Source organism: Canis lupus, chromosome X, assembly GCF_003254725.2.
Source record: "Canis lupus dingo isolate Sandy chromosome X, ASM325472v2, whole genome shotgun sequence".
Taxonomy (NCBI): Eukaryota; Metazoa; Chordata; class Mammalia; order Carnivora; family Canidae; genus Canis; species Canis lupus.
This window is the reverse complement of record NC_064281.1, coordinates 123,767,913-123,791,023: the sequence shown is the minus strand read 5'-3', so window position 1 is coordinate 123,791,023 and position 23,111 is coordinate 123,767,913. Positions and strand designations below refer to the sequence as shown.

At 45.1% G+C, this 23,111-nt stretch overlaps 1 protein-coding gene across 2 annotated transcripts; it reads right to left on the bottom strand.

Moving 5' to 3' along the window:
- Positions 1-5,318: 5,318 nt before the first annotated feature.
- Positions 5,319-23,062, bottom strand: FUNDC2 (FUN14 domain containing 2). Of its 2 annotated transcripts, none has more exons than XM_025460527.3 (5): positions 22,902-23,062; positions 18,667-18,817; positions 13,327-13,402; positions 8,439-8,570; positions 5,319-5,838 (listed from the first exon to the last, which is right to left on the bottom strand). In XM_025460527.3, the coding sequence occupies exons 1-5, from the start codon at positions 23,032-23,034 to the stop codon at positions 5,761-5,763; spliced, it is 570 nt and encodes a 189-aa protein (XP_025316312.1). In that variant the 5' UTR covers positions 23,035-23,062; the 3' UTR covers positions 5,319-5,760. The 2 variants fall into 2 exon arrangements, with proteins under 2 accessions (XP_025316312.1, XP_048963275.1); XM_049107318.1 differs by lacking the exon at positions 22,902-23,062 and adding an exon at positions 19,688-19,766.
- Positions 23,063-23,111: the final 49 nt, after the last annotated feature.

The window sequence follows — 23,111 nt, the reverse complement described above, 5'->3', positions numbered from 1 at the left end:
CGCAGCTTCATGCATTCAGGCTCCTGAAAGTCCGCTCGGGCTCATGAACAACAGCCGTGTATTTCTCAGAATTCTGGAAGCTGGGAGTCCAAGATCGAGGTACCGGCAGAGTTGGTGTCTGGTGAGGGCCTGCTTCCTGGTCCCCATCCCAGTCATACGGCTCCACCTCCGTGAACCAGTCATCTCCCCAAGGCCCTGCCTCCAACTGTCATCACCTTAGGTGTTGGGGTTTCCACCTATGAATTTGGGGGAACACCACCATTCAGTCCACAGTAGGGGAGATCCAGCTAGGAAGAGCCTCCCTGGCCGTGAATGGACTGAGGCCGGGCTAGTCACACACCCCATTACTCGAGGCCAAGCACTCTTGTAAACGGCGTTCCCTGAACTGTTTCTGGGAGCTGCTGTAAGGGGTGGGCGGAAGGCTTCTGGGGTTAGGGGAGTTTAGGGAATGCCACGTTAGACCTAGGTAAACGGGTCTCTCTCCCGTCCACTACGGTCGGTCATGATCCCTTGAAAATGACTGCTTGCTGTACGCGGCGCCTGCCAGGGTGTGCCCACTTTGCACACAGCACCTCTCAGGGTGAACGTTCTCCAGGGAGGCTCGGAGAAACGCTGTCTTAAAGATGTTTCGTCCACAAACCAAGGTAACTGTGGTACGTTCTCATGAAATCATTTACGGAACTCGTGTTAATAGCGAAACGATTTAATAAAACATTTGACAACTGTTTACACCATACACAAATGCAAAGAACATTTAACATGATCGATTGACAGCAGGGCTATAGGATTCACATTAGGAATCAGTATATGATCAAATACGTTGCTTTCCTGAACTTCACTACAGAGTCATTTTTATTGAGTTAACTACTCAAGGTTCAGACTTTTAAATCTTTTTCCCTAGGGTGTACTACTTTACCTAGGACTTTTATCTTTTTTAAAGATTTTATTTATTTATTTATTCATGAGAGACACAGAGAGACATAGGAAGAGGGAGAAGCAGGCCCCACGCAGGGAGCCCGACAAGGGACTCGATCCCAGGACCCCAGGATCACACCCTGGGCTGAAGGCGGCGCTAAACTGCTGAGCCACCCCGGCTGCCCTAACTAGGGCTTTTAAGGCTTCATATTAAATCGTTCCTTCCTATTTTTTTTAAATCAAGATTTTTATTTTTAAAATTTTTTAAAGATTTTTATTTATTTACTCATGAGAATACACAAGGAGGATGGAGAGAGAGGCAGAGGGAGAAGCAGGCTCCTTGCAAGGAGCCCAATGTGGGACTTGATCCCAGTTCTCCAGGATCACACCCTGGGCCGAAGGCAGCGTTAAACCGCTGAGCCACGGGGCTGCCCCCTTCCCATCTTTAAACTCAGTCGTGCCTCGGCCGACGTTAGCATCTAGGGCACACACTAATTCAAACCTGATTCTTTCCAGGTGTTATGACACCCAGAAAAATAAAACAGTCATCAGAGAAGCTGAACAGTCTTCCCGTGTTTCTTATGTGTTAGGGACCAGGGAGGACCTGAGAAGGGGAGAGCTGTAGCTCCTCCATTTTTAGCGACCAAAACAATCTGTAAGTGGGTTAGTAGTGCCAAGTTTAATCACTTGGTTAATTAGTGACTAAAAGACTTCAGGGAGGGTGATGTGTTGGCCATGCCCCTCTCTTCACCCCAACTGCTAGTGTCCAATGAAGTGTACTATCACACTTGTGCCCGGTATCTGGGAGGCATGTGCAGTTGTGGGGCACGTAACTGAAGAGCCTTTAAAGGCCTGTGAGGCAGTCACTTGTCAACAGCGGAGCTCTGACTTGGTTAGCTCTGGGCTCCCAGTCTGTGCCTCAGTGGTTCTCAGCGTCGGCTGCTCATTAGAAACCTGGGCGGCTGCCCAAAGATCCCCCAGCCGGGTGAGGCCGGCCCCTCCGACGAGAGCCAGGTGTCGGGAGTTGCTAAAATTGCACTGCTCTCAATAATCCTAATTGCATTTCTTACCATTTTATATTCAGAGACATAGACAGTTTTGGTGAGTCAATAAGCTGACTTCACAGGTTTTTTTTTTTTTTTAATGTGAAAAAAAGTGCACCACTGTCAGTTTTCTTTAGGAAAATAGTGCTCTTAAAATTCATGATTCCTTATGAAAAATCAAACATTGTGGAACATGATTTGTGAGAAATCAGGTCCAGGGTAAAATATATATATTTTGCCCACCTGTCCAGGAGCTCACACTCAAGTTGTGTAAGCAGTTTAGGAGGCCCCTACCTGGGCTTCGCCACAAAGACCCGAGCTGCTCAGCTGGCGGAAGCAGCCCAGGGGGCAGCACCTGGTTGGGCCTGCGGTGAGCTTCCCTCCAAGAAACCAAGTGATCACGAAACATTAATGATACTCGGGCATCTCGGATCCATCTCTATACCGTTTTTCTTTTTTTTTGAAGCAGACATTTATTAAATTTCCCCAAACTATAGAAAAGCAGAGGTTTCAAGTAAGAGCCCGAGCATTACGCCTGCCCACCTCGCTGGCAGATGTCAAAGGAAAGGATGATGGAGGCAACGTCGTCAGCAGTTCGCACACGGCGACCGCGGCCTGGGACCTCGAGCCGCCGCCAGAGTCCGGCAGCTGGAGTCCTGTCTCCTGGCAGCATCCGGGACGCAGCACTGCCCGGCGCCAGCAAGTGGCCGGGCCCGCGGGGGAGGGGAAGCGGGAGCAAAATGTACGCGAGGACGACGTCGATGACGTTAGCGATCCTGGGGCTGCTCAGCAACGAGGACACGGGCCGGGGGAGGCGGACGGCGCTGGAGTCCACTCTGGGAGCCCGAGTGGGCCCGCGTCCCCAGCCTGGCCAGCCCCATCTCCGAAGCGACAGCGGATCAGAGGGTGCCCGGAGTGACGACGACACGGGTGGGGGGCGCAGGGGCCCGGCCGGGGGGCAGAAAGGGCGCGGTGGGTGCAGGGGGCCATGGCCCCAAACTCGCCGGATGCCCCCGTCATTCAAGGGAAACTGGCGGCCTCTGGCACCACAGGGAATCAGGTGGCTCGCTAATGACACGAAAATGGGGCAGTTGCGGGGGCAGGCCCGGTCCTGCGATCTTGGCTTTGCATGGAGGAGGGCAGGGGGCTGTCCTTGTGGGGGAAGTCTTACCTCCCGCTTCGGCACCTCAAACCAAGCCGCTGGCCACAGGACCCCAAGGTACGGCCCCCCTAAATGCCCGCGCCTCCTCCAGCTCGGCTGGGATCCAGCATACCCGCAGCCCCAAGCGCGCCCCGCCGGGTGGGCAGGCCTCAGGAGCCACCCCGCAGCACCGACCTCACCCACGCCCCGGGGGCCCCAAGCGGCCAGCTCGGAACCCCCTTGAGAGGGACCCGCAGAGCTCGCCTCGGCCCACCTTCTGCCACAGCCCGCGAGCGCTCACAGCCACCGGCTAGCGTCTGTTGTCATCACCAATGATCCCAGGAAGAACAGACGGACATAAGGCAACTCCCACCCCACGAGAGGCAGCCGGTGGCCGCGCTGCTCCGTGCAACCCAAGGGAGAACAGGGCACGGCAGGGACGCTCGACGGCCACCATTCCATTGCTCCGGGGGAATGGCACGGGTCACGTGATTAAAGAGCCGCAGCCTTGACTGCCAAACAGAACATCAGCCCGGGACCCGGGCATCAGGAGCAGGATGGAGAAAACTAAGGAATAACTCAGTGTCTTCAACAACTATATGGCAGGCCAAAATCCCACGAAGGAAAAGAGTAAGAGCATACAGCATTAAGACACTTCGACCACCTGAACGCAACGTGGGTGGACCTTAGACGGATTTTGATTCAAACAAACCGAATGCAAAACACGTAACAGACGGGATATTTTGAAGACTGGCCAGATATTTGATGATATTAAGAAATTGTAATTATTTGACATGATAGTAGTGTATTATATTTGATTTTTAAAAACAGTTCTCACCTTTTAGTGACACAAACGGAAATATAAAGAAATGATACATTTTGTATTTGTTTCAAAACAATCAACAAGCTATGATTTGATGGTCGTTGCGGGTGATAGATACATGAGGGTCGCCGTACGTTTCTCTACGTTCAGGTATGTTTGAAAGTTTCCATAATAAAAACTAAAAACAATCTTTAAGTCCTTATGCAAGAGACAACACAGAGGCTCGTACCATTTTCATTTGGGGGTGGTTCATACGCATTGTACGCAAAATTACCTAGGTCGCCTCAAAAGAAGGGAAAGGATGCAGATGGATGAATTCTAAAAAGTCCCACACATCCATCAGTAGGTACAGTTTCCAAATCCAACCCAATACTCTCAAGGTAAGGAAAAAGGCAAACATTTTAAAAGAAGCCCTTAAAAAAACATACGTTTTGCAAAAGTCACCTGCAGGTTTAGTGACTGATTCTAAGTTTTCTGCATTCTCATAACTCACAGAGTCTCAAATGATTCTTTGCATCAATCCCTTTTGTGGGTTCATTTACGTGAGGTCGTCATCCTTATATTCTACAAATCCTGAATACCTATTACGTGCTCAGTTCCACGGGTGTGACGGAAACACACGAGCCTTACCCTGCAGAAGCAGGTGTTCCAGCGGAGGCTGCACACATGGTGATGGTGACAGGCCATTACAACCACATGTGCCGAGGTTCCCAGCATGTCTCTGTGTGTCTACAAACTTTTGTTTTAAAGAATAATTCTAAGGGTTTGGGCCATGTGAGACAGCAGATTATGTTTGACGATGGAAATAACTGACTTCACACATGCTTTTGCTACTGTTCTCAATTCTGAGTGCCTGGAATGCCACCTCCTGAAAGCTCTGGCTCAAATGTGAGGCATTTCACACCAACTAGATGAAGAAATAGAATTGGCCCAGAGGAGCTATGGCTACCCCTAAAGTTTTCACAAGAGGTAAATAATACTTCATATTTCAAAGCTTAAAGCCTTTTCCATGAAATAAAAATCCAAGAGCTTCTTACCTCTCCTACGTAGTCACTTATTTTGCCATGAGAAAAACCCCTCTGGAAACAGCCACGAGTTGCTGGATGCTGGAAAACGTCCCTGGATAAGATCTTCATGTCCCTAAATGATTCATAAGTCTGACCATCCGATGACGTAGCTATGATACTTGGTTTCCCTCAAGACCTTCCCACCAAACACAATACCCTCAGCTCAGCACACATATACCTTTAGCACAAGTTCATTCCATATTCAGATTTTTCGATGCTAGGGCTTATGCTGCCATTTTGTCAGGATACTTACAGCAAGTATATAAACAACTCTCTTTCTGTAATCTAAAACCAACTAAAAAAGAAAGGAGACACCAAGATACCAAGTCTTTCATGCTTAAAGGCAAATGTATTCAGTTCCTTTCCATGCAGCACATCAGGTATCTATACGTTTGCGATTTTTTTTTCCCAAATCAAGTTCAGGGCAACCTTTGAGGATCCACTCATCCTCCAAGGTGAGCCATCTTGCGTACCAAGCTCTGTTACGCATCTTATACGGGAGGGGAAAGGAACGTTTTTGTTGACCTACAGGTTAGTAAGTGGGGAGTGTGCAGGGAGTAGAGCTAACGCCTATGGGCTCTTCCGTTGCCACCAAGCTCACAGCGGGGCCGTGTCAGCTTGTACCGACAGATGTCTACAGGAGCCATTCGGATACGCCACGGCAGAAGTCATGGAGAAAGAGGAGAAGCAGGAGAGACCTGACGTCTTATGATGGAGTGCAGAGGCAGCTGGCTGGAGAAAACAGGAATCACAAAAGTGAAGTTGTCCTTCTTAGGATGCCATGCCAAGCAGAAAGCCTCCGAAAAATCCCCCAGTCACTAGAACGTTCTTCTTCACAAATGACACGACCTAGAAACGGAAGAGAGCACGAGTGGCTTACTTTGCCAGGGATAGTATTACTACGACTCACATCTCTATCACCTGTGCGATCCCAACAACCCCCTCGCTGGGTCTCTGGCTCCAGGTAGTGGCAGGGGTGCTAGTTTGACGCAACTGAATTCAAGAGACGTTTTCGAAATGGGACTCTGACTGGATGACTGGCCATAGGCGGCCGAGGAGGAGAAGCCAAGGCAACTCCTTGGCTTCTGTCCTCAGTTGTCTGTGAGAGAGCCAGGAAGTCGGCCTGCGTGCTGTCTCAGGAACAGGGAAGGACAGAGTTCACGGGGACGCTCCGGGGCAAGAGTAAAGCCGTGTTCAAGAAACCGGCTACGGAGGCGACTGCGTTTCCGATGTCACTCCTTCGTTCTCTCCACACCTGCTTCCCAACCGAGGCTGCTCATTCGCAAGTCTCTCCTCCAAGTCTCTGTGTCCATCCTCCACCCCAAGGACAACCATCAGCTTAGACGCTCCTCACCGGACAACACGTCCAGCACCCTGGCCTAACCATTTCTTAAACTCGAGTACAGCAACTCCATGTCCCAACCATACAGGCCACTCACACCCTGACCTGCTCCAATCTACCCCGTTCTCCTGGGACTCGCCGGCGTCCTTACCCCACCATGCCTAGGACTCCCTGCGTCACTTCCATGCCCTCTGCCTTCACCGGGCCGCACATTTCCCTACTTGACGTAGCACCTTTTGCCATCTACCTACCATCAGGAGGAATGAAGAAAATCATACAAAATCCCGAAATAATTATTGTTTTCATTATCTTTACTTTCTTACTTCCTACTCCTCAACTTGTTACAGTTTGGCTTTCAATTCCACCCCCACCCCAGAACTGCTGCCACTGAAGTTACTGATGATTTTTATTGCTAAACACTGAATTCATCATCTTCATTCCCTGGCTCCCCAAGCTTGGCGGGAGGAACCAGCCACTATCCCTGGGGCCTGTGACGGTGCCAGGCCACGCATAGGAATACAAAAATTTGTGGATTAAAGCAATTCCAAACCTTGTGGCTAGTTTATAACAAGTTCCCTCTGTGACTCAACAGTTAGTTCTTCTTTTTCTTAAGATTTTATTTAATCATGAGAGACACACAGAGAGGCAGAGACACAGGCAGAGGGAGAAGTGGGCTCCAATGCAGGACTTGATCCCAGGACCTCGGGATCACGCCCTGAGCCGAAGGCGGACGCCCAACCGCTGAGCCACCCGGGCGGCCCTCAACAGTTAGTTCTAATGGAACAGTAACCTTATTCTGTTTATTATACATACTTCCCATGTCATTAAAGAAGTTTTCAACAGTCGTGCATTACTTCTGTATACATGTGAGTAGTCAAGTTCTGGCAAAATGAAAAAAGTGTCACTTTTATAACCGTGACCTTGAGACAAGTGGATGGAACTGGGAGGGACTCTCTGCACCCCTGGGCCCTTGGAGATGCCACCTTCCACTCTGGGCAAAGGACCAGCTTTGGCCTACCACCCACCTCCTTGCAGAGACTGCCAGTAATGTGCCTGGCAAGGTGGACTTACCTGTTCAGTATTTTCGAATCTAAGTCATTCATCACTCATCTATCTGCTTTTCAACTTCTAAAAACTTGCTGACATTTCTTCTCCTGTGGTATTTTTCTCCTGTTCTCTTGGTCCTTATGGGTTTAACCTGTTTTATTTTGTTACCATCATTTGGCAATATTTCAAGGACAAGGCCTGTTTCGATTTACCTCTAAATCCATCATCTGCAGTTATTCCATCTGTTTTCTCTGTGAATCCAGAACACCATTGCTCCAGGCCTTAGAAGGTGCAAGGTGCCTTTTTGACACCTCGATCCTACTTTACTTCTCCCCACTTCGGTGCACTTATTTCTTTGGGACATTTAATGTATTTCCAAAGGTAATCAAGAAGTGCCAGAATACATCCTTTTAAAAAGGAAGGACTTCTTCTGTCCCTTCCAAGGGCCAGCCTATATAACCTAACCTGGTTTTCGCGTGTTAGAGCAGAGGTCAGCAAACTATAGCCTGAAAACCAAATCCAGCCTGCTGTCATTTTTAAATAAAGCTTCGCTGCAACACAGCCACACCCACTTGTCTACATACCGTGTATGCCTATTTTCATGATACACGGTGGAGTTCAGTAGCTGTGACCGAGACCCCAGGGCCTACAAAGCTGGAAACATTTATCATCCGGTCCTTTACAAAAAAAAAAGTTGCAAACCTCTGAGCTACATATTCCTGCTAGTTATGTGTGCGTGTAAAGGATGGACATTTCAGAGAAGAGTGTGCATGGAGACAAAGTATGACTTCAAACCATCTACATCTCACTTGCTGCAAGGACTGATTCCAGACATGACCAATCCACATATGTAAACATATCATTCATTCATTTTACAGTCATTCATAAACATGTCATTTACATACATCACTGCCTGATAAGAGTCACCAACACTTCAATCACCCAGCTTTAAAAGACTGCCTCCTAGGGTGAAGAGATGCCATTCACGGCTGACATTCTGCTCCGTCTACCCCATTGTCCACAGTCTTTTCACACTGCAGATGAACAAAACAAGACTCACCTCCTCTGCTTTGCTTTTGACCTCCGTAGGTATCTGGCTGCTCTTACGGATCTTCAGCTGCTCCTTGGCTTTCTTCATGTCCTTCTCCACTCGCTGCCAGTCAACCTTGATGTAACCAGTATGGTTTGCAAGCTACAGTTTCAACGATGATAGCCAAAAATAATAAACACAGTTCTTTAGGATTGATCACTGAAGCACATCATCAAAAACCATTCTGACTTTCCATTGTTTGAGACATTTGCCATCCAGCTCACTGCATGACAATGATATTCAGTTCACATGTACTCAGTATCCACCCAACACGCAAGGCTCTATGCCTGACGCCGGATCAATAGACTGGCCTTCAATGACTGTTGGCAATTCTTTTACTCTTTATTTATACCCTTATCCCCATCTACAAAGTTTTAAGTTAGCTTAAAAATATAAATTGGTAAAAAGAAAATCAGAATTGAAAGTCAAGATGTAAAGTGAAGAAACATGACAAAGTTATAGCCGACTTAATCACTGTTGACTCAGAAAGAAATCTTCTAGAACATGGCTCCAGAGGTTTCTCATGAGCAACTTCATGTAAGAGGTGCTGAGAGAAACACATCCGAATATATGTCTAGAGCATGCCCCCTTCCCTCCGTGGAGACAGCAGGCACTTTGGCACAAAGTAAAACTCAGTGAAAACAATTTCAATGAGAATGTGTGAATAGGAGCAAACTGATCTGGGTATGTTGTCTTCTGATGGAATAATGTTAACCAAGGAATAAAGAGTCACTACAGCCCATCAATCAATCTTTCATCAATATCACTTCTCTCCACCGAAGTTTTGGTAAGTCACATCTAGTTGGATTTCTCAAAATATGTAAAACCGAGACTTCTCTCTCTTTGATCTCTTCCTGCATTGTTGCTCTTCTTCTAGTGTCTATTTTAGTTAATGGCACCACCTACTAATCAGTCACCCAAACCAGGCTGGAGGAAATATTTGCAATACAGGTAATGAACAAAACATTAATACTCATAAAAAGTGTGATTCTTCTCCAGATCAGAAAGGAAGGAGCCAAACTGCTGCTATTCATAGACACGTCTGTCTACATAATTTCAAAGAATCCAACCAAAAAACGAACAAGAACTCCTACATCTAAAAACTGAGTTTAGGCTGGCAGCACGGAGGCCGCATGATACCTGGGGTTACTGTGAAAGACATGAGCCAACAGGAGTTTGTCAGAGCTCTGGAGCCTTTGTCAAATGTCTAGGATGTTCAGCTTCCGAGCGAATGAGTGGACACTGTCAAGCTGGCTAAGCATAAACAGCTTGCTCCCTATGATGAGAACTGGCTGTATACACGAGCTGCTTCCACAGCACGGCATCTGTATCTCTGGGGTGGCGCTGGGGTCGCCTCCAATGACCAAGATCTATGGGAGACGTCAGAGAAATGGGCTCATTGCTAGCCATTCAGCAGAAGCTTCAAGAGCGTGGTCCCCTAGAGGGGCTGCAAATGGTGGGAAAAGACCAGAACTGCTGGACAGCTGGCAGCTGCCAACAAGAAGTATTGCAACAAATGCTAGGCTAATAAACTACCTCATTTGCCAAAAAACAAAAAAAAAAAGTGAGTTTAGCAAGGTTGCAGAACATAAGATCAACATACAAAATCAGTTGTATTGTTTCTGCTAGCAATTAAAGCAACTGGAAATGGAAATAAAATTCATGATTTACTATAGCTGTAAAAGTATTAAATACTGGATAGAAATCTAAACAAAAATCATATAGAATCTGCATGCTGAAACCCACAAAATGGTGAAGAATTTAAAGAACAAATAAATGGAGACAGGCCCTGTATATGGAAATGAAGACTCAAAATGATGTCCAATTCTTTCCAAGTTGAGCTATGAAGTTCCTGCAATCCCAACCCCGGCAAGATGCTCTGCAGATAGAAACAAGCTGGTTCTAAAATGTGCATGGGGGATCCCTGGGTGGCGCAGCGGTTTGGCGCCTGCCTTTGGCCCAGGGCGCGATCCTGGAGACCCGGGATCGAATCCCACATCAGGCTCCTGGTGCATGGAGCCTGCTTCTCCCTCTGCCTGTGTCTCTGCCTCTCTCTCTCTCTCTGTAACTATCATAAATAAATAAAAAAAAAATTAAAAAAATAAAATGTGCATGGAAAGGCAAAAGAACTAGAACAGCCAAAACAATTTTGAAAAAGAACACTGTTGGAGGTATCATAGTGCCTGATTTTAGGATTTCCTATGATGCTACAGCAATCAAGATGACAGTGGGGGGATCCCTGGGTGGCACAGTGGTTTAGCGCCTGCCTTTGGCCCAGGGCGCGATCCTGGAGACCCGGGATCGAATCCCACGTCGGGCTCCCTGTGCATGGAGCCTGCTTCTCCCTCTGCCTATGTCTCTGCCCCTCTCTCTCTCTCTCTCTCTCTCTGCCTCTCTCTCTCTCTCTCTCTCTCTCTCTCTGTATCATAAATAAATAAATAAATTTTTTTAAAAAGAATCCAATTAAAAAAAGAAAAGATGACAGTGGGATACTGAAGAAGGGACAGACCCACAGATTAATGGGACAAAATAAAAAGTACAGAAACAGATAACCCAATTTAAAAATAGGCAAAGACCTGAATACACACGTATGTGGACAGCAAGGAAGTGTATGAAAAGATGTTCCCCCCCCCAAAAAAAAAAAAGAAAAGATGTTCCACATTAGGAGTTGTATCATTATGAGTCCAACTGGAAGACTGGCTTGGGGCTGAGGGTATGTGGCCAAGGAAAGCCACAGTGTAAGTGAAGGCATAAGGTATCTAGGAATGAAACCAAGGCACAGGTGTAGAAGATGTATAAGAAAAAAAAATTGTAAAGTCTACAGAAAGACAATGAAGACCTAAATAAATGGAGAGAAAGCATGTATTCACAGATGATTCATCATTCAAGATATTGATTCTTCCCACATTTACCTATATGGCTCCCATGCAATTCCAATGAAAATTTTAACACAGCTTTTGAAAATAATCAACAAACCTGTTCTAAAATGTATATGGACAAAAAATAAATAAAATGTATATGGACAAGCTAAAAGCATAAAAGCAGCCACAGCACTCCCGAAGGGCGTGGGGAAGAACATCTGTCACCAACTGTCCAGCCTTAGTAAACATTGGAAGTTGACCAGTGAAACAGAATAGAGAAACTAGAATCAAAACCAGCCATATACGGGTTAATCTGTGACAACTGCCACACTATAAATATTGAGGAAAGGAAGACAATTATGAGTATGAAAGAAAGGAAACTGGATCCCCACATCAATGACAGCAGGCCTCACCTTCATCCCTCTGGTGACCAACAGCATGAGGACACAGCACTGACTCCCCGCGTCCTGCCCACCTCCCCTAGCAAGGAGACATCCCTGTCCTCCCCGGTTATCTGACTCATGCAATCCCAGAATCCCACTGGGGACTCTTGCAGTACCGACTGCTTCCGTCAGACAGGGCCCCCGAAGAAACGGAGGGTACACTCAGGCGCAGACCTTTGTACCGCCTATAAATACTGAAACACTACGCTGTACTCCAACTAATGTTGTGTGTCAATTAAATGTCAAGTGAAAAAAGTTTAAGGTGAAAGAAAAAAAGATATTTCAAAGCCACATGAAGATACATACAAAGACAAACCTGGAGCAGGCTGCAGAGAAAAGCACAGAGATAGAGGACTGACTGCGGGTCTGCTGGCGACACAGCCGCCACTGCACTTGTGCCCGAAGGGCTGAGAGGAAGGCGAGGGAAAGGTGGCGGGGGGGCCCTCGCCTTGCAGGGAGTCTGACCGCCCCCACCCCGAGAGACAGAGAGAGGCCCAGACCTGCCCCAGCCTGCTCTGCTTACACAGCTCCACCACCTCCTGCCTGCAACTGCATGACACCTGCAGCCACAGGCACCCACCCTTCCCTCCCCAAATTCCTGACCCACACAAACTGTGAGAAGTGATTAAATGACGGTTATTTCGAGCACTAGGGTTTGCGGGAATTTGTTGTGTGGCAATAGGATACCCAACTCGCCCCAGCCCTGGGCACTGCCCCGGCTGCCAGTCACCAGCCTTCTCGCACACAATGAACTTTCCCCTGACCCACCTGGGAAACCCACTCCACCTGCGGTTCAGAGGTAGCACTACCCCGCTAAAAGGAAGGCTGTCAACTGTAGGAGGAGACCAAGGCCTAGGAGTTGGGAGACTGTGGCACAATTCAATGAATTATGGCTCCTACAGAGCAGTGCTTCTCAAACTCTGCTCCACGTTAGAATCACCTCGAGTTTAAAAATACTTAGATGTGCAAGCACACCTTCCACCTAAGACATCAGGTGGGGAGGGGGATGCGGCGGGCTCCGAGCGTTACTGTTTTGTAAAACTCCTTAGGTGATTCCAACGTGGAGTCAAGTTTGCAAAGCAATACTACAGTGCGGCCTCAGAGAACTGTATCTAGTAGTCCTGAAATAAACTCTGGGCCGAGAGGACAAGAGAGGACATTGGACTGGACTGTCATTTAGTCCTCATTTCTGAGTGCTCTGGGATCGATGTCCCCTCTGTCAAATAAATCGTATCACAGGGCACTTGTACATGCAGTACACTTCGTATTTGTGGAATCATACTTAATATTTCAACTGGTCTTAAAGACCCTGTAAGGGAGCTATCATAGGAATATGTACTATGTCCCCATGTTATAGATGATAGAACAAAATGTGACTGATTGAACTGATGCAGGTTGATTCAAATGGTCACCGGCATTTCAAATAGTGCACTGAAAATAAGTGCAAAGGCTATTCTAGTGTAATACCGCCAAGCCTGTATTATAGCTCCTCAAACCACACTCCTAACGGGCAAGGGGGATTTCCAAACATCTAGGAATATTTTGCATACGAACCTGAAGGAGAAAAAATCCACCTCCTACAGCTGTTGCAGCCAACTTTCCAACCTTCTGGAATATGAAACCCGTGCACCTACAAAAACCAAACCAACGTCAGACAAGTTGACAGGCTGTCAAATACACATGACCATGCACTTCTAACAATGTTCAGATCTTACTTACTGTCGGATGATTCGCCAAGCAGAGAGCAGAGGCTCTGAACTCAGAAAGACCCTGATTCAAATCTTGTCTCTACCACTTACTAATTTTGTGGTCTTGGGAAAATCCCTTAAAACTTTCAGGGTGCACTTTTAAAAGAGGACTCCAGCTACATAGTGGAGCTCAAGGGGGAAAAGCATAAAGGCAAATATCCCCCTAGGAAATTGGCAAGAATGAATGGACCGCCAAACTCTGCAAACTAGTAAGGGACTCTGGCAAGATCGCGGTATAAAAGAGGAATATACAAACCTCAATTGTGTTTCTATATATGAGTAATGAACAATTAGAAACTGAAATTTAAAAATATCATTTACAATAATATCAAAAATAAGATATGCAAGACCTATAAAAAATTGCTGAGAATACTTAAAAGAAACCTAAACATGGTTTATGGATCAATGAAATCCTAATCAAAATCTCATCAGGTTTTTATTGGAATTGGCAGCAAGCTTATTCTAAAATTTGTATGAGAATGCTGTGAACCCAGAATAGTCAAATCGACTTTGAAAAAGAACAAAGGTATAAGATTTATCTGATTTCATGACTTATTATAGAGTAACAGTGATCAAAACAGTGTGATACTAAGCACAAAGACTGACAAATCCACTAACAAAAACTGCAGGGGCACCTGGGTGGCTCAGTTGGTTAAGTATCTGACTCTTGATCCCAGCTCAAGTCTTGATCTCAGGGTTGTGGGTTTAAGCCCCACATTTGGCTCCACACTGGGCATGGAGCCTACTTAAAAAAATAAAAATACTTAAAAAAAAAAACCCTAAAGAATTCAGAAACAGGAGTACAGTGGCTCAGTCGGAAGAGCACGTGACCCTTGTTCTCAGGGTCATGAGTTTTGAGCTCCATGCTGGGGATAGAGATCACTTAAAAATAAAAAGCTTGAAAACAAAGTTCAAAAATAAAATAAAATAAAACAAAGTTCAGAAACAGACATATAGTCAATCGATTTTTGACACAGGTGCAAAAGCAATTCAGTGTAGAGCAGGATGTCTATTCATCAAACCATGTGGGAATAATTAGATGTCATATGCAAACAAGAACTTGGATTCCTTACCTTGCAACATACACAAAAAGTAAATAAAAATGAATCATGGACCTAATGAAAAATCTAAACCTAAATACTCTCTGGAAGAAAACATAAAAGAAAATCTTAGTGATCCTAGGTTAGGAAAATATTCTCAGACATTAAACCAAAAGCTAGAGCTAGAAAAAAAACAAGTTGATAAATTACATTTCAAGGTTAAGAACTTCTGTTCTTTATTGTTAAGAGACTACAAAGCCACAGAGCAAAAGAATGTATTTGCAAATCACAAATCTGATATAAAACTTGTATCTGGAATATATAAAGAACTCTTGTGCCTCTGTAATGAGAAAGCCAATATCCCAGTAACAATATGGAGAAAAGACTTGAACAGATTCCTCATCAAAGATATGTGGATGGCAAAAATAAGCCCATGAAAAGATGCTAATATCATTAATCATTAGGGAAATACAAATTAAAACCACAGTGAGCTACCAGTTTACACCCACCAGGATGGTTGTAATCAAAAAGGCATAGCGCCCAAGTGTTAGTGAGGATGTGGAGCTACTGGAACACTCACACACTGCTGGTAGAGGTATAAGATGGTATAGGCATTTTAGAAAAGTGTCTGGCAGGTTCTTAAATTAAAGCATCCCACCTATAATCCCCACCCATGCTATCCCTAGGCATTTACGCAACAGAAATGAGAGCCTATGTTCACACAGACTTGTTCACAAATGTCTGTAGCAGCTGTAGCCCAAAGTGGAAACAAACCAGGGTTCATCAAAGGTAAATGGATAAACAAAATGGTTCATCGACACAATGAACTACTACTGAGCAATGAAAAGGAATGAACTACTAATTAAAAAAAAAGCATAGATGAACCTGAAAATTAGTATGCTAAGCAAAAGAAAGCAGTCAGACAAAAAAGAACACACACCGTGTAATTCCTTTTATGTATGATTCTAGAGGATGCAAAGTAATCTATAATGATAGAATGCAGATCGGTGGTTGGTGAGGGCATTACAGGGATTATGGAGAGGTACAAAGCAGCTTTTAGAGTGATGGATGGGTCCAATACCTTGATTGTGGTGATTTACTGGTGTGCATATGTCAAAATTCATCAAATTGTATGCTTTATTTTTTTAAGATTTTATTTATTTATTTGAGAGAGAGAGCACATGGGAGTGCAAGAGAGCAAGGCTGAGCATGGGGAGCAGCAGCAGAGGGAGAGAGAGAAGCAGGCTCCCCACTGAGCAGGGTGCCCAATGCAGGACTTGATCCCAGGACCCTGAGACCATGACCTGAGCCGAAGGCAGACGTTTAACCAACTGAGCCACCCAGGCGTTCAAAAAGGGATGACAACTTAAGAGAAAAATCACAAAAGATTAAAATGAGACTTTATCAAAGAAGAGATCCAAAACGGTCAAGAAGCATATGTAAAAGTTACTCAATGTCACCACTACATAGGGAAATATAAGTGAAAACCATGTGAGGTACTGCAAAAATCTCAGTCTGGCAGTATCAAGTGCTTACAAGACTGGAGAGCATGAGAACTCCCAATCCTTGTTGCTGGGAGGGTAAAGTGTCACAGTCCCTTCTGGATAGCACTCTGACATTACCCAGCAAAGCCGAATGTACTTATATCCCATGACCTAGTAATTCCACTCCTAGGTATAGACCATCCAAAATATGCATATAGGGCAGCCCGGGTGGCTCAGCGGTGTAGCGCCGCCTTCAGCCCAGGGCCTGATCCTGGAGCCCCAGGATTGAGTCCCACGTCAGGCTCCTTGAATGGAGCCTGCTTCTCCCTCTGCCCGTGTCTCTGCCTCTCTCTCTCTCTGTCTCTCATGGATAAATAAATAAAATCTTTTTTAAAAATGCATATATACACACCAGGAAATTTAGACAGAGTGTTCATATCAGCACTATTTAGCCAAACACTGAATCAACTCAAATGTCAGTCATCACCTAGATAAAAATACTGTGGGGGGATCCCTGGGTGGCTCAGCAGTTTGGCGCCTGCCTTTGGCCCAGGGCATGATCCTGGAGACCTGGGATAGAGTCCCACGTCGGGCTCCCCGCATGGAGCCTGCCTCTCCCTCCTCCTGTGTCTCTGCCTTTCTCTCTCTCTCTGTGATAAATAAATAAATCTTTAAAAAAAATACTGTGGTATGTTCACGCAATGGAATTGTATATATGAAAGAAAACAAAGAAACTACAACTACACACAAAACAAGCTGATCAAAAAGGCAAGATTCAAGAATACACATGATTTTATTTATTTAAAGTTCAAAAGCAGATAAACTACAGTATATATATTTTTTAAACTACAGTATATTATACACTGATAAGATTGGTGTTAAAATCACATAGAAAAGCAAAGAAATAACTGCATGACAATAAGTGTAGCACTGATCTCTAGAGTTTTTGGGGTGCTAGTCACGTTTTAAACCTGAGCAGTTGTTACATAGGTGTTTGCTCTATATGTATTCATCAGAACGTACACATATCATACGTACTGTTCTGTATTTATATTATCTTGTACAATAACATTTTTTTTAAGATTTTATTTATTTATTCATGAGAGACACAGAGAGAGAGAGAGGTAGAGACACAGAGGAGAAGCAGGCTCCATGCAGGGAGCCCGATGCGGGACTCGATCCCGGGTCTCCAGGATCATGCCCTGGGCTAAAGGCAGGTGCCAAACCGCTGAACCACCCAGGGATCCCCAACATTTCTAAATATAAAAAGTAGAGATGATATTGATGTATTATATATTCCTGACTAAATTTGCTATTAAACTTTTTGAATTTATGACAAATGAAGCCATAAGCTGTGTCACATTGAGGAAGTTATCCTGTGACATGGCTAGTAAGTGGCTAGCTCCTAGTTATACCACTTCCTAGCTATGTGGCCCCGGGCCTATTGAGCCTTAGTTCCTATGAGAACAATTACAGTGCTAATTTCCGAGTTGTTGTGAGAAGGAAATATCTATTAAATACTAAGATATTTGTGTTATTTGTATTCTCTATCTCTCAATGTAGAGAAAAGCGAACGCTTGTATACTCTTAGCGGAGCTATAAATTAGTACAGCCATTGTGGAGAATGATATGGAGGTGCCTCAAAAAATAAGATGTAGAACTAGAATAGGATCTGGCAATTCCACCTCAGGGAATATGTATCTAAAGGAAATAAAAATCTAATCTAATTCAAAAAGATGTCTGCACCCCCACATTCACTGCAGCACTATTTACAACAGCCAAGTAATGGAAACAACCTAAACGTTCATCAATGGATGAACGGATAAACAGGACATATACACACACAGAGCACACACACAATGTAATACTATTCAGCCATAAAAAACAAAATCCTACCATTTGTGACAACATGGATTGCTCTTGAGGACATTATGCTGAGTGAGGGAAGTCAAAGACAGACAAATACTATATGATCTCATATATATATACACACACACACACACACACACACACACAATCTAAAACAAACAAACACAAACCTCATAGAAAAGTGATCAAACTTGTGGTTACTGGAGGCACGGGGTTGGGTTAGCAGAAATTGGATGAAGGTGGTCAAAAGGTACAAACCTCCACTTAGAAGTAAGTATTAGGGAGGTAATGTACAATGTTATGAAAATGCTTAGGAGAGTAGATGCTGAGAGTTCTCATCACAAGAAGAAAATTATTTTCCTCTCTGTTTATTGTATGTGTATGACATGATGAATGTTCACTAACCCTACTGTGGTAACCATTTCACAACATACATAAATCAAACCATCATGCAGTATACCTTAAACTTATACAGTGATGTGTATTTATTTTTCAATGAAACTGGAAGAAAAATGAGGATACACAATACCAGTACCAATTTCAGAGTTGTTGTGAGAAGGAAATGAAATATATAAATACTCAAAATAGAGCCTGGCATATAATAGACACTATGTTTAGGTGAATGCCACACATGAAGTGATCAATTGCACAGAAGTCAACATGTTCTCATTAGTTAAGGAGATGGTTCCTGTAACTGCAATACTAAATAAGGCAAAAAAAAAAAGACACTAGACATTCTTTCTTATCACTTACCATCCAGTGACACCTCCAATTAACAGCTGCGTTGCCACGCTATATTTTTCAGCTGAGGGCCCAGATTCCTGCCCAAACAGCTTGCGCCACCATGGCTGCTTTTTAGCAAATTCTGCAAGGTCCAGTGACTCCAATTTTCCCTCAAAGTTTCCTACAAGAATTGAGATACTGAATAAGAAAATACTTAGATTTATAATGAATCACAATTCTTAATCAGAATAAGAGAATTTTAAGGAAATGGGTATTGAAGAACCTGCAAGTATCATTTTATTTCAAATGGCAAAATAACTCTGAAATTGTGGCTAGCAACTTCTAAAATCAACAAATAATACCTATCTTAGAAAAAAAATAAGTGGACAATTTAGAATTAGTACTCCGGGTTTTTCTCTCAAATTTAAAAACAAGCAATGGATGTACAAAAACCTGACAGTAATAATAACATATCCTAAATGAAATGGATTTTCTTCATTTGTGTCTCCTTCTCAAGAGTAAATATCTCAATACCATTTAGCCCACAAATTCTTACTACTATATGGATCTCCACTGATAATAAAGATAGAAAGTAATGTTTAATTGAGCTGTTACTATTTACCAGGCAATGTGCTAAGCAATAAACATGTATACCTAATTAAATCTACAGAACATAGTAGGTACAAAACAAGGTACTATTTATTATCCCCACTTTATAATTAAGAAATGGAGGCTCAGAGGTTAAGTGATTGCCCAAGAAAGGAAAAAGAGTCAACAAGATGTCTGATCCCTTTCCCTGTGGGAAGACAATGTAGGGATAAATTTAAAGAATGATGCACAAAACCTCTCCACTGTAAACAAAACACCGCAGAGAGGGAAGATGACTGAAATTAATGGAGTTACATACTTTCTCTTGCAAGGCAGTATTTTTAAGACATTCATTGTCCCCGTATCCAGCTACAGACTTCATGCCGTCCGGGTCAAAAAGGAGGTCTTTATCTAGAAACCGACAAGCTGGTTCTAAAATGTATATGGAGATGCGAAGGCCTACCTAGAATAGTGTTCCCAGCGATGATGGCAAATCGCCCCAAAACTTCATGGAGCCAAGCAATCATTTATTATGCTCTTGGACTCCGTGGCTCAGGATTCCAACGGGATATGGCATTACAGTCCATCCCTATTCCGTGAAGTCTGCGGATTCAGCTGGAAGACTTACAGGTCAAAGACCTGGAATCATCCCCAACATATGTTCAGGCTGCCTCTCTATGTGGGCTCATTCAGACTTCCTTCTAGCATGCTCCTAGGCTGCAGGGTGCGTCCCCAAGGGAGGCAGCGAGAAACTGGAGAGTGAAGGAGACTGAAGGCCAGGCACAAGCTGTGTTCATTATTTAACACCTGGCCCCAGAAGCCAAGTAGTGTTACTTCCACCACGTTCAGTAGAAGCAGTCACACATTCCCACACGGATTCAAGAGGGAATATATAGACCCCATCACTGAGTGGGAGGGGTGTCAACGTCTCACTGAGGAAAGAGCCAGTAGACTGAGAGAGATTGTCGTGATCGTTTAGGATAATACAATGTGTCACAAGCATCAAAACAATTTTGGGGAATAAAAAAGAACAAAGTTTGGGGCCCCTGGGTGGCCCAGTCACTTAAGTGTCTGACTCTTGGTTTCAGCTTAGGTCATGGTCTCAGGGTTGTGAGATCCAGCCCCGGGGAGGGCTCTGTGCTCGGTGACGAGCCTGCTTGGGATTCTTTCCCCCTTGCTCCTTCACCTCACCTACCTGCTCACATGCTTGTGCTCTGTGTCTCTCTAAAATAAATATATAAATAAAATGTAACCCCCCGCAAAGAACAAAGTTCAAGGACTTTCAAGACTTCCTATAAAGCTACAGTGGAATAAAGCTCCCTCACAACAAGACTTATAAAGCTAGCATGTTGGACAGTGTAGAACTGACACACATATATGAATGGGAGAGAATACAGAGTCCACAAGTAGATGTACACATAGTCATTCAATTTTCAATAACATGGCATCAAGGTAATTTAATAGGGAAAGAGCAGTTTCAAAAAATTGTTAGAACTATTGGGTATTTGTAATAAAAAAAAAGGCTATGATCTCTAGTTAGATCATACAGAAAATATAATTCAAGATGGATCATAGATTCCAATTTAACAGAACCAAAATATGGATGTTTGAGGAACAAGGTCTTCTATGTTTTTACAAATAGTTACATAAAAAGTATCTTTTGAATGTAACATTAGATACCAGTACAAAAGAACAGTAAAACATTACTGCTGTGTTGAAGAAATTCTCTCGGAGTTAAAGAATATCACTGAAAACAAGAACGAAAAAAAAAAAACACCAAGAATGAGTTTTGAGGTTTTTTTTTAAAAAAAACATCTATTGGGATCCCTGGGTGGCGCAGCGGTTTGGCGCCTGCCTTTGGCCCAGGGCGCGATCCTGGAGACCCAGGATCGAATCCCACATCAGGCTCCCGATGCATGGAGCCTGCTTCTCCCTCTGCCTGTGTCTCTGCCTCTCTCTCTCTCTCTGTGACTATCATAAATAAATAAAAATTTTAAAAAAAAAAAAAACATCTATTAATTTTAGAGCGCCTGGGTGGCTCAGTTGGTTAAGTATCTACTTTCAGCTCAGGTCATGATCTCAGGGTCCTGGGATTGAGACCTGCATCCCACTGGGCTCCCTGCTGAGTGAGGAGTCTGCTCTTCCTCTTCCTCTGCTTCTCCCTCTCCCTCTGCTGCTCCCCCTGCTTGTGCATGCTGTCTCTCTCTATCAAATAAATAAAGTCTTTAAAAAACAAGATTTATTTATTTTGCAGGTGGGGGGAAGGGGAAAGAATCTGAAGCAGACTCTCCAACCCGTGCGGATTCCCACGTGGGGATAGATCTCACGACCCTGAGATCGCCACCTGAGCTGAAACCAAGAGTCCCATGAAGCAATCGAGGCGACCCTGAGTTTTGTTTTAATATAATTTTACCAGGCCCCTCAGCTCAATAGGAGGCTCCAGCCAAAAGAGGGATAAAATCAGAGGCCTTTGGTTCATTCAACTTCATTTAGTCATTGAACAAATTGTGTAAACCAGTATGTAGAGCAGAGTCGTTAGTCTTGCTTATGAGTCCACAAAATAAATGACCACAGGATTACGTGATCATCACTATGATAAAGATCAAAATTCACGATGCCGACCTCAAAGTTCTCTCACAACCATTTCCTAGGAGCAAATATCTAATCAACCTCTATATTTTAGGTGAATGACAGCAGTGTGGTCTGCAGGAAAATAATCATTGTGCACTCCAATCCCTTAATCACGTCAATTCGGTGGGGGTGCCAGTGTTGAACAACCAGCTGGGGGTCATCTGCAGTGTACATCAATTTGCACGATGCATTCAGTCTCCCTGAGTGTGACATCATGGAACTGTGACATCATGGAACTGTGACATCAGTGCACCCAGGGTTGGAGAGAGATGCACAGTAACATACCATACTGTCATTTCCATCACATCGACGCAATACACGTAAATCACGTCAAGAGCATGGATAACAGTGAACAGTAGCGAATAATGAGCAAGTGGTGAATTCTGAATACCTCCACTGCCTTTGTTTTGAACATAATCCATGTAATTTTATGTTTATATACTCGGGTTTCCATGGTGGCTGCGTTGGGCAACGAGATCTCGCGAAGCAGCACTGAATTGAGTAGAACCTGAAGCAGGGTGATCAGCAGAGTAAGAAGCATGACTCAAAGTCCCGCTGCTCTGTGTATTTTATTATAGGGAATGTTCCTTCGCGCGGAGTAAATAAATACAAAACCAACCCAAAAAGTACGACTCCATGCGTATTAGTCTTTCAAAACCATCAGTAGCGAAGAGGAGGCTCCTTTGCGCACAGAACGAGGCCGGCCCGGGGTCAAAGACGCCGCCTTGCTGTGAGCGCGCCAGGCGCCGCCGACCACGGGAACGGCACGCCTCCGGGCTCGCGCCGCTCGGGGCGGCGCCGGAAGGCCGACCGCGCCCGACCCGAGCCAACACCCCGGGGCCGCTCGGTCCCCGCCCGGCGCCTGACCTTGGCCGGATCCGGGGGGCGGCGGGGTCAGGGGCGAGCCCGGGGCGCCCTCTCCGCCCAGGCGCCGCCCGGACTCCCGGGGAGGCTCCGCCGGGACCCGCGAACGCGGAGCCCTTCCCCTTCCGGAGCTGAGAAAGGCGGCTCCCCGCGGCGCCGGCGCTGCGCGCGCCCGCCCTTACCTTGACTGGACGCGGCCATGTCGGCGAGCCCGTCTCGCGATGACACCCGCGGGGCTTCGGCGCGGTAGGACGCGGAGCGGCGCGCCGTCATCGCCGCAAGCTGGCTTCCGGCACGTGGGGCAGATGTTTCCATTCCCACGGCCGCAGCGGAAGAGGGCGGGCTGGGCGCCTCGGGCCCCGCCCCCCGGCCGCGCGTTGCGTCACAAGGCT

Bases quoted from the DNA above. Each gene is read 5' to 3' on its own strand.
- FUNDC2 (XM_025460527.3), bottom strand. From the start codon at position 23,034: ATGGAAACATCTGCCCCACGTGCCGGAAGCCAGCTTGCGGCGATGACG. The intron at 18,818-22,901 runs GTAAGGGCGGGC...CAATTCTTGTAG, and splicing joins CATGGCCGCGTCCAGTCAAG to GAAACTTTGAGGGAAAATTG. The intron at 13,403-18,666 runs GTAAGTGATAAG...TGGTTTTTGTAG, and splicing joins ATTGGAGGTGTCACTGGATG to GTGCACGGGTTTCATATTCC.